General features: G+C 42.2%; 2 protein-coding genes across 2 annotated transcripts; one reads left to right on the top strand and one right to left on the bottom strand.

Annotated features, from left to right (window-relative positions):
• Nucleotides 1–777: 777 nt before the first annotated feature.
• On the bottom strand, nucleotides 778–3,503 carry slc25a35 (solute carrier family 25 member 35; the record flags this gene model as incomplete). The annotated part of the gene is made up of 5 exons (XM_080529031.1): nucleotides 778–952; nucleotides 1,098–1,232; nucleotides 1,817–1,969; nucleotides 2,624–2,689; nucleotides 3,132–3,503. The coding sequence occupies 5 exons, from the start codon at nucleotides 3,501–3,503 to the stop codon at nucleotides 782–784; spliced, it is 897 nt and encodes a 298-aa protein (XP_080385157.1). The 3' UTR covers nucleotides 778–781.
• Nucleotides 3,504–6,742: 3,239 nt separating this feature from the next.
• LOC308155700 (E3 ubiquitin-protein ligase TRIM69-like) lies at nucleotides 6,743–11,519 on the top strand (the record flags this gene model as incomplete). Its single annotated transcript, XM_080529074.1, has 10 exons — nucleotides 6,743–6,773; nucleotides 7,005–7,147; nucleotides 7,299–7,379; nucleotides 9,177–9,308; nucleotides 9,593–9,700; nucleotides 9,954–10,082; nucleotides 10,467–10,518; nucleotides 10,633–10,659; nucleotides 10,761–10,787; nucleotides 11,008–11,519. 10 exons carry the CDS (start codon nucleotides 6,743–6,745, stop codon nucleotides 11,517–11,519), a joined length of 1,242 nt encoding a protein of 413 aa, XP_080385200.1.
• Nucleotides 11,520–12,051: the final 532 nt, after the last annotated feature.

Raw genomic sequence — 12,051 nt, 5'->3', positions numbered from 1 at the left:
ACACTTTTCAACACACTTCAACTTTCGTAATATGCAAAAAAAACTAAAAGTTTTTTTTTTTTTTAAAGAAGAAAAAAAAGGTTTTTGCTCATTTGTGCGACTTGAGAATAGGCTAGGTGCACGATCTCCACTCCTTCCTGAAAGGCACCTTGCATGAACATATCCTGTCTCACTCTATTGGTTTAATTGATTAATCAGCTGTGCACTGTGTGTTCCAACAGTTTATCACACAGCTGATTAATCAATTAAACCAATAGATGAGACAGGATATGTTCATGCAAGGTGCCTTTCAGGAAGTAGTGGAGATCGTGCACCTAGCCTATTACCGACATGCGGCCCTTTTCACCAGACCGTGTCACAAATGCATAAAGTGTAACAGTACATGATACAGTACAGTAGGTGGTATGGAGGAATACAATCTTAGTAATATGCTTTCAGATTTATGGTTTCATTATTCAAGCTAAATAAGTTAAAACATATGTGAGGTAATAAGGCAATGATTATTAATATTTTGTCTCAGAAACCTCTTACAATACACTGCCCCACTGCATACAAATACATTCGGCGACCACATCCTATTCTTACTTCAATGTGCTTTCAGTGTGAATTTCACCTTGAATTTCATTCCTATAGAAGTGTAAAATATGACCTTTGCGCTCTTTATGATCTTCTACATACAAATGAGGAAGGTAACTCTAAGATTCACTAAAAGAGGGATCATTTAAGATGTGAACTGAGGGCTTAATGAGTTACCTATCTGACTGTGTCTCCGTGCCTGATGCTATCTGTATTGCTGGTAGACCTTGCGCAGTTCATCCCAGAGGAGCAGAGACAGAATGGTGTGTGGGCCCAGACGGAAGTAGGACGCCCCCAAGCCTTTGTAGAGTCCTGTCACGCTCTCTTTTTTCAGTGTCTTTGAGAAACAGTCAGTAAAGCCCCTATAGAGCTCACCCTAAAAAATAAGATACAAACAAAAATACAGATTAGAAGAATGTAATATTTGAATCTTGCTCACCCACCCCTTATCCACACTGTGGTGAGGATCTCTGGGCCACTCAATGTATTAGTGCAAACTAAAGGATAAATGGAACCCTGACCTTGCCCAGATGATCCACAGGCTGGTTATAGAGACGTGTGCTGACCACATCAAATGGTGTCATGGCCAATACCACCACTACACTGCTGATCATCCCCGAACACAAAGCCACCAGCCAGCTGCCTTCAGGAAACACCTGAGAAGACAGAGAGATGAGGGTTGTGGGGAACCTGTATTGCTTAGCTTTAGACATAAGAACAAATTATATATTTATAATATAACAAATGATTTCAGAGATACCATGATCAATGGAATAATCTAAGATAAAACAGCTGTTAAACCTTTGATGGAGCTCTACAGCTCTGACCTAGTCTTTTTTTTCCACCACTAAGTTATGTAAGCACCATGTGACTAGTGAGATAGTATGAATGGTGTCCAATTTCTGATCCAAAATGGAGAACCCAGACCGACAGTGGTATATAACCACAGGGTTTTTATACACAATGTTTTACAGTATTTATAAAACCATCTATGTTGTGAATTAACCAACATGCCAGGGATACAGTATATAGGCCAGTATATAACAGTTGAATAAACCAACTTCTTTTCTTTCTAGAATCGGATTAGTATAGCCGGTTAGGCTTAGGCTGGGTGACATTGCACCCAACTGCAATCTCTCACTCAACTGCAATCTCTCACCCAACTGCAACAGGTGTGGTCAATTTTTTTTCATACTGTATTTGTCCTTGTATTGCTGCAACCACACCAACCCCTCCTAACCTGTAGATCAATGACCATTTCCTTAGAGGCAGAAAAGGTGGACAGTTGTGCAGCTGACCCCACGCTGACCCTTGGTATCGCTGCACTGGAACCCCTCCACAGTCCCAGGATGCCGTGTTGCCTGTGGATGGCTGCCAGAGCGTGGACCATCCCCTGAGATGGAAGAGCAAAAGGGGTAAATAGTTTCAATGTTATACAAACACTTGACTAGAGTTGTGATATTTACCAGAAATTCAAACACATATGGACCTCTGAATGAACTCATGAACTCAGAACTTGAAATATTAAAATGCTCTGAGAAAGAAAAAAAAACAGGATGCCAATTCTATTCATCAGCATATTGCAACATATTCACAAATCAAATCAAATCAAATCAAGATGCAACTCAATGCGCTTCACATACTGACAGAGCCGCAAGCAGGCAAAAGTAAAAACCTGTACACTATGTAGCCAGGAGAATTCCCTTGCAGCCCTCTACACATAGAGCGACTACTAACCAGTTTGCCTACCAGCACCCAGCGGTGGGCCCCTACACCCCCTCTCGGGGAGCCCCCGCCGCCCCACACACCCAGCCCGCCCCACCACCAGCACACCCGGCCCAGCCAAGCAAGCACAGACCATAAAGGCCCTGCACAAGGACGGCCAAGCAGGCACACGGGGCAGCCGGGGGGGCCCCCACAAATATAACATTCTGTTAAACACTGCAATAGAAGTTCAATATTTAAGATTATTGAAGAGAATACATTTGCCATCCTGAAATCTTATTCCTCAAAAGCTGTCAAAGTGGATTTGGGAAAAAGATCTTACCTGGTGTTTATATTGATGCCCAACAGCAATGGAGGAAGTGGCTTGACTCTGGAGATGAGTCTTCACCTGAGTGACAAATATGTGAAGTATTCACAATCTAGTTCAACTAGTTCAACGCTATACAATACAATTGCTGCTAACTATATGCCTTTGGTTCTGACATTAAGAATTACGTCTCCTGGAGACACTTCGTGACGTTAGAATTATAAGGTTCTATCTCCATTTTTGCCAAAATTGAGTTTTTTACATAATCTGATCCATTAGTGTTTATTAATTCCTGTGTGGTGTTATTTTTTTTCAATGTTGACATTTTTGAGTTAGTAATTCATAAAATACAAAGGTTCCATCTCACAAAACATAATGGAATGTAAAAACTTTGACGCTCAATATCTCTGAACTACCCTAAACGGAGATTTTAGATAATTCTAAGCTCACGACTTGACTGGACTGACTTCATATCAGAATCCCCAATGCAAGGCATGCAAGGTCCCAAGCCTACTTTACTCACCAGGTAAATGGGACTTCCCATCACTGCTCCCACTACCCCAGCGACCGCTCCTGCCACCGTGGTTTTAGCCGCACTGACCCTTCCGTCCGTGTGGATGTAACCAGACGATTCAATGACTGCAAACGAGCCAAGTCTCACACCATTCATGCAAAACTGATAAACGAGTCCCGGAACCAAACCCTTCTGTAAGCCAGCAAGTCCATCCACTTTGCCAATGGTGTAAAAAGCATGGAAAACGTTGCGATAGTAAACCTGGTAGGTGCCCCGGCTTTTTAACTCCCCCTGCAATTGCATTCGGGTTTTCACCACCTCCAGAGGATTGGTGAACAGGCAAGCACCGCAGGCAGCCGCTCCGCTCAGAACAAAATCCATAGCTGAGTGGGATCGGCTATATGCCAATTCCTATAAGTTGACTGAAGGTGTAACCAGATGTAGGCCTACACGTTTTCATTCTACTAAAAAATTGAAATAAAAAGATCAAGCAGGCCTACACAGATTATTGCAGGATGAACTGATATACATAGCGACGACTTACACATTTCAAAGTGTTCGTGGGGGATATTTTCTCAACATCATCCAATGTCCTTAGCTGTATCCTTGTATCTGTATCCTTGTATCTGTGCGCAGCCGCAGTACGTGTGCGTGCATCCCAAAGGCTTGACATGTCACCTTCGCCAATGAAAACGCTGAGTTAGCCCCATCCTTCATCCGGCCCGTTTTGATTGGTTGATTATAGCACAATGCCGGTCACTGGTACCGCCTGCTTCAGATTTTTATAATGGCTTCAGAGCGTCTCCTTCAGATTAGTATTTATTTACTTCACATCATATGCACTGTGCGCAAAAGCCTGAGGATGAGGTGACCTTCAGATGTATTTGGCTTTAACGTATGAGTTTATCTCTAACGGCTACCAATGTGTACATTGCACATATATTCACACATATTTTGCAAAGTAAATTGCAATACACAACACCACTGGGAAAGGGGAGTAATTTCTAGTCCAACTATTGAATCATTTCTTTAAATGTGTTATTTTGTTAACAAATAGCGTTAACATGATTAGGCAGACTGTGACTTCGGGAACCTATTGTATGGGCCTTGCTGTGTCAGTCTGATACTATTGTCATCTGGGTTCTCTAGGGGTCAGTTGTGAAACATGACTCATGAGTTTGGCTGCTGAGCTCGTATGGGGTGGTGGCGTTACGCCATTAGTGGAAAACGGAATCTGTTGCAAGTCCCAGAGCCAGCAGCTGACACAGTGTGCAGTGTGAGGGCGCTCTGACTGAGTGAGATTGTTCTCGTTATTTATAGAACTGTCAAAAGAAGCTAACTGTTGGCCATTGATTCACACCGGAGCAGGTTCATTTATTCAAAAACTGAAGTTATACAGTAGCTCATATAATACATTAATGATCGCAATTTGTTTGCATGGAGACTGAAAATGGTGAATAAAGTAGAGTATTTTATGATAAAGTGTGTGAGAAATGGTTCGTTCAGGTTTCGGCGAGGCAATTACATGACTAATGGTCAAAATTAGAGTAAGTGGACTGAGGGGGGGGGGGGGGGGGGAGAGAACGGGTAATGAGGAGAGGAGTGGTTTTAACTGGGGAGACCAAGATCAAGCTTCAGCCAAATGTTAGATGGACACAGTAATTGGGGCTTAGACTAACTCAGGATTGCAATAACTCTTGAAATGTTGCAGCGTATACAGACATGTATGTTAAGCCAATGGTAAAAGCTAATAGTGCTCTCTGGTGGTCAAAGATGTACATAGGATTTCAGAAACAATGTCCTCACAGGCTGTAGTCATAGCTCTACCCCAGCAACAGCAGCAACAACAACAACAACAACAACAACAATAACTTTATTTGTATAACAACTTTCATATTGACTATGCAGCTCAAAGTGCTTTGACAGTTCAGCACAACCATATCACAATAAAACATTTTTTTCACAATAAACCCACAATTTCGGTGCGTAATGGATGAAGGCGGCTTCCCCAATTTTCTTTTGGGGAACCTTCAGTAGGCTACGTTTAAAAGACCTGCCTCAGCAGTGGCGGACTCAGGCTGTTTGAAGGGCAGGGGCAAAAAGAAAAAAAGGGCACCTACTGCACAACATGGGACCCCATCAGTGCACATGGTCAAGTTTAGACCATTGGAAGGGCAGCCAATAGGGCACATCCTCTAATTTTGCCACTCAAAAGGGCACTTTAGTGCGACGTTTTTCAACTGTGGGGGCACATGGTCAAGTTTAGACCATTGGAGGGGCACCAATAGGGCACATCCTCTCATTTTCGCCACTCAAAAGGGCATTTTTGCCACTCAAAAGGGCACTTAAGAGAGACGTTTTTCAACCGTGGGGGCACCAGAAGGGGCGGTCGCCCCCCCTGCCCCCCCCCCCCCCCCCCTGAGTCCGCCAGTGTGCCTCAGAGGACCTGAGGGCTTGTGAGGGGACATAGGACACAAAAGACTCTGAAATGTATGGGGGTGCTAAGCCATTAAGAGCCTTAAAAACAAGTAAAATCAACCCAAGACATAGGCAGCCAGTGCAGCCCTTTTCATACGTGAGAATGCTGTGTATTCACTTCTAGTGTAGTGTGAGGGCTTTTTATGAGTGTACAATGCCGTGCGAGTTTTAATCTTTATTGCAGTGGTGCACTTTAGGCAGTTTAATAACTCTGCGAGTGTTGTTGAGATTCTGACATTGTTCCCCTGCCAAATTCCCTACTATGAATTATAGAGCTATACATTTAATAAAGATTATTGGCTTTCTATACTCCAGAGTGAGTGGTGTGTTCTCTTGGTAACCGATAGAGCCCTTTCCTGGCTGGTTTATTACAATACTGTAAAGGCATCTTGATACTAATAAATAATTAAATGTTATGCGATGTGATTCAGGGAAAAGCTGCAATGAAAGGACCAAAGGTTATTATGATCATGATATCATGATAGCGTCTCTGGGAGTCTGAAGTCTCAGCGCACCTAGCTTCTTTGTCCTTTTGCTCTCACCCTGCCAAGCTGCACATCTCTTTCCCAGGATCATACAGGGTAAGAGTTTCATAAATGTCATCATCTATTACACTGATTCAAATATGAACTACTGAGCCTATCACAAAAATGCTTAGCCTACTGCAGTATGACTGTTTACTATGTGTGCAGTGCAGAATAGCAGCAACATTTTCTGATCGATTAGGCCTAAGTTGTTTCTATCCGAGTATTATAAAAGTTTTCATTTTCTTATTTATGAAAGTATGGGTACTCTGAATGCCCATTGTTTAATGTATCATACCAGAATACTGAAAACTTAAAATGGACATGGATATAATGGATATAACTGTAAAACTACTTTTAAGTACGGTAGACAGTTTCATTTAGCAACAGATAGGCTGAGAGATGTGATGTGGCCTTATGTGTTGATGTAATGACCACAGGTTTGACACAAATCAACATGAGAAATGTGCAGTTATTGAAACAAACAAAAAACTCAAGATATTACTTTTTGTTTGATGTTGTAAGATGACTCACAGACCACATACATGTGTTTTTCTGATACTAAGCTGCACCAACAGCATAACACAGCTCAAAAGTGGCTGAATTAAACCAACCAAAATGAAGAGTGTCCGTAAGGAGAAGAGGATCAGTAAGTTAATAATACCAAAATGAATATTCAGTCAGTTACACATGCCATCCTTTCTATGGGGCTAATAGGATACTTTTAATTTCATTTTGTTACCTATACTATAACTTGATCACACCTCATACCTCCTATCACTTTACATCTTTACAGTGTTTCAAATGGGGTAATGGTTATATTGAACTTTTTTCCCATTTACAATAATATACATTATTGACAAAGTTTGGATGTGTGTAGGCTTCCACAATCTGGAGGAAAATTTTGAGAGTGCAGCCCAGAGCAGCTCGGTAGGGGCTGTGCGCCTGAGGACGTTCCCAGAGGAAGATCTGCAGCCTCACAATTCAGCCCCCAGCAAATGCAGCACTACTACCAGAAAAAAGGTTAGCCAACAGTGTTAGTGGAGGAATAGGACGATGCAGGAGGAAAGATTAATGTCGATACTGCTGCAGGTAGTAGACTATATGCAAGGAGTAGATTGAAATTCACACTGAAATGGAGTTGATGAAAGTTGTTTCCTTTTCTGTCTCTCAGGACCTAAAAGACCTCCGGAGCCTGCAGGATTGTGTTAAATTCATCACAGAGTGGAAGCTGCAGGTGGAACAAGTTTGTAAGGTAAGCCTGCAAATGGAGAAGTGGGCCCTCTGAGTTTTTATAGTGTAGTAGAAATTAAGAATTTTTAGAGAGCATCAACCGTACAAATGGCATACTGTAGGGGCAATGGCTTACTTAATTAATGAGTAAATAAGGCAAACTGAACATTAATGGAAATCAAGGAAGCATATTGAGAGCTTTGCTATGACTGAGAAGACGTTTCTGTTTACTTATGAGTCACCTGACTGAAATGAAACATTACAGCAAGGTGACCTGTAGCTTTGATATGGATTATTACATTGTTCATGTTGTTTGAGTATGAGTTCTGGTAAGTCACTCCCTGTGACTACAGCTGGCATTTCCTGGTTAGAACTGTCATTATAGTTTCTTGGTTGTCATGAGTGCTGTTTATGACTTGATCACTGTAACAAAGCTGACGGTAAGGTATGAGATTAAAGAATAGCGAGAACGTGGTCAAAATAATGTTTTTCCTAAACTAACCTCTTTCCATTGGCCCAGGTGCAACTAATTGTCTGCTTAATATACACCTGGGCACATGCCGTCACCTCACCATGTGACAATCAATTACGAATAAAACACTAATAATTATATAACCAAAAACATTAAAACAAACATTAATCATGAAATATAAATATAACTCAAAACGTTAAACACAAATCATCCAAAATAAAAGCCCATAGTAAAAATGGCCATAACATTAACACTAAAACTATTTGCACCGAAACCACACTTACTGTGGACTTGGTAATGAGTGAAAATGATCGGCCCTCTAGGTTTCTGTTCACAGCATGTACATGTACTAAATGGAACTTTGGCAACTTAGGCAGTAATCTTGGACATGAGTTTTTGATTTGATTTGATTTGATTTTATTAATTCATGCTTGCAGTGGAGCCAAGGCCCCACTGAAAAACTGCAGAACTTACATAGATATGACACACAATATTAGCAGCACAACAATTACACAACAATTTTAAAGTTTAAAAATATTTCAAGGCGGCAAAGCAAGGGCAGGTAGCAGTCATGGTAGCCATGCTGTATTATGTGTGAGTCTAGATATAGTCATTGTACAGTCTAACTGCAGTATGCAGGGTTGAGTTCCTCAGCCTGCTGGTCTTGGCCCTCGGCTCAGCCAGCTTGTGCTGGTTCCTCAGTGTCCTGGCAGTGCAGCTGCCTCGTGTTGGAGGCAGCAGGTCATGCAGAGGGTGTTGCTCGTCATGCATGTTCCTGACCAGCTTCACTGCGGCCTCCTCCCTCCTTGTTGAGTGAGGAATGAGTTACCGAAGAATAACATCCAAAAAACTAACGGATACATTTGAGTCAGTCAACCTTTATCTACAGTACAAGTATACACAGCTTTATGAACTCACCCTGGATGACATTTGATAAGGAGAGGTTTTATTGTTCGTTTCTTCATTTATTTATTGTGACTTTCATAAACGTTGCTCTGGGAAACCATTTATACTTTGAGTTGGCAAAAATTCTTATCACATTTATAGTATGTTGTATAAACATCTAGATGACTACTAGGATAAACTATTATGTACATGTTTTACATTTAGCAGACACTTTTATCAAGTACATTTGTCTAAAGTAAGTGAATCATCGATACATCAGTCATCATAATAAAAAGATTACTGGCATTGGCAGTCAGAATGATAGAAGAAGGATTCCTTTATTTTATTTTATTTTTGAATTTTATTTTTTACAGTAGAGTAACTGTACAGAGGGATAGTGGAGGGTGAAGAGGTCTTTAACTTGTGGAGTTGTTTGGGTGATTGATGTGTGTTATGCTTCAGTCTGGCAAAAATGTGGGGGTTGGCAGCAGCAGGAGTGTCAAAGTGGACCAGAAGAGTGGGCCCAGTCTGGAGGAGTGCCGCAGACTCATCCTTCAATGGGCAGAGGAGTTGAAGAGTGTGGACATGGATATGGTGGGTCACTCAGACATCAAGGAGTGTGATAGTGGTGGCACCATATACTCTTGGCATGCACCCTCAGGGATGGTTTCCCTGACAAAGATTAAGCCAAATACAAGACTAAAATGCATCTTCCATAGAAACTTTCTCTTAATCTTAATCAGTCCTTAATTATTTTCTGTGTAACTGTATTAAATTAGAAGGATCCATTCCTTTGACTAAATAACTTTCGTTTTACCTCCAGACAATGAGATATGTTGATTCAACACCATTCATACTATCGCTTTCACGTCCAACAGAGTCCCTGCACTCTAGAGAGAGATGCAAATATGGACCAGCTCATGGACAAGGAGGACCAAGGGCAAAGGATCATGGAATGGGCCAAAGAGCTTCAGAGTGTAACAGAAGTGTGTGTGTGTGTGTGTGTGTGTGTGTGTGTGTGTGTGTGTGTGTGTGTGTGTGTGTGTGTGTGTGTGTGTGTGTGTGCGTGTATGTGTGTGTGTGTGTGTGTGTGTGTGTATGTGTGTGTGTGAGAGAGTGTGTGAGTGAGTGAGTGACTGAGCGAGTGACTGGGTGAGTAGCAAATCTGTCTGTGTTACTTGTCCATCTTCATAAGATCCAAACAGCGCTACACCTGTGAATTAATGTTTGTGTGTGCAGAGATGTGGCCTTCAGAAGGAAGAACTAACTCAAATGCTGAGACAGCTGGAGCTTAGAAAGAAGAAGCTAGTGAACCTCCTTCCCTTCCTCGAGTTCATTACCTGGTCTCTACTAAAGGAGGACAGAATGGTGAGTCACATGGCTACACCGTCTAACCCCTCACCTTTAACCCAGACCATGGGAGTCGTTCTGACTTTGTATTCAGGACAACTTTTTTTCAAGGATTCCAAGAGATTTCATTATGGGTAGATTTGAGATCAAATGTACCATTCGAGAGAGAAAAGCTCCAGAGATGGTGCTTATGTAATCAGTGACTAATGATAGACCAAACATTTTATACGGTTCTCAGATTGATCATCAGCAATGCTTCCTGCTGAATTTTACATACAGTTGGGTCAGGTGTTCCACGCTGAGCAAAGTGTTGCCCAGCTTTCCTACACGTCATCTGCCACTGCTCACTCACCTACATCCACTGACGTTGCTCAAATTCTTGTGATCATTGCTATCTTAAAGGGTATCGTGCCCCAGTTATGGCTGGCAACAAAACAGCGCACCTGGAAAACAAGTAAGTCCCCTTACATGCCATATGCCTCTAGTCATAACATGTCATTAATATTGTATTATTGTCTTTAATAATCAGTTTCTAAAAGTATCTTATTGTTTTCACCGGATTTGACAGAGACACCAAAGTATATCCCAAACTCAGGTAATTGTTCTCTCCCTTAGAAATTGACTAATGCATCAATATGGTCATTTATGGTTGCTACTCCAGTTGTTTCATACCATATGTCATTCTGTTCTATACAGTCTGGAATTGGATCTGCAGTGCTTCAGGTAGGCCTAATTATTTTCCCCTGCTCTTCAATGTTGGTTCCTTCCTCACATTAAGATCCTGTCACATTCTGTATGCAGTACATTTGATTGAATTTGAAACCATGACTTACAGTTCATAGAGCCAAAACATGCTTCACTGTCCTGTTACTTTCGGAGGGCACTGCACTGCACTGTATGTCTGTCCCACTGTCAGTTGTACTAAACAATTTTCCTCATGTAGTTGAGGTAACATTGGACCCTATGACCAACCACCCCTGGCTGCTCCTGTCTGATGACCATAAGAAGGTGCAGGAGAGTCTGTCCCTAATTGAGGTGGCCTTTAGCACACAGCGCTATGACAGCTGGCCCTGTGTGCTGGGCTGGGAGGGCCTCTCTTCTGGACGCCACTTCTGGGAGGTCAAACTGGCCAACAACGGCTACTGGAGGCTGGGCCTGACCACAGCCTCCTCAAAGAGGCACGGCCGCTTCCCCATGACCCCTTCAGAGGGCTACTGGGTCCTGTGGCGCAGCACAAAGCAGTTCTACGCCTGCACCAAGCCTGAGACAGCCCTGCCCCTGGAGCTAATCCCACGCAAGGTGGGCGTCTACCTGGACTATGAGGAAGGACAGATCTCCTTCTACAACGTGGAGACCAAGGAACACATCTTTACCTTCACAGATAACTTCAAGGAGAAGCTGTATCCTCTGTTTGCTCCTCTGGATGGCCGCACCCTCATAACTATTCCCTCATAACTATTGCCTCTCCCAAGTTTGTCCCAGAAATGTAGAAACCCCCTCCAACCCTGCTTTCAATGTTTCTACCAATTTGGTGTAGCAAGAAACCTGCCCTCCCATTCAACCCTGCTCTTGCTGACTATGAATGAATGAATGAATGAATGAATGGTCTTTATTGTCATTGCTATAGTACAGGTACCAAACAACGAAATTTAGGAGGGGTGGCTCCCCTGGTGTTAGGAAAGAAAAAAACACTTTAAAAAAACACAAGGGAAGGAGCTGGTTTACATAAATAAAGGCTATGTACACTATCCACTATACTATACTGTACAGATAGACGACTAGGGTTGTCATATTGCACATAGTGTTATTGCACATTTATTTAAAGTGTCGCAGTTTGCAGGCTTGAAATGTACATATTTGTGCCTCAGCACTACACCTGATTTTTTCAGTCCAGCTGAAAATGGTTGCATTCCTGGGTGTCTACACCACTGTAGTGCTTTGCAGATTATCGGGTATTACACACAGACAGAAACACTGTTAAGCATTC

This window comes from Nansenia antarctica, assembly GCF_963989245.1.
Source record: "Nansenia antarctica genome assembly, chromosome: 4".
Lineage (NCBI taxonomy): Eukaryota > Metazoa > Chordata > Actinopteri > Argentiniformes > Microstomatidae > Nansenia > Nansenia antarctica.
The sequence above is the reverse complement of the archived record's forward strand: the minus strand, read 5'-3'. Positions and strand labels throughout refer to the sequence as shown.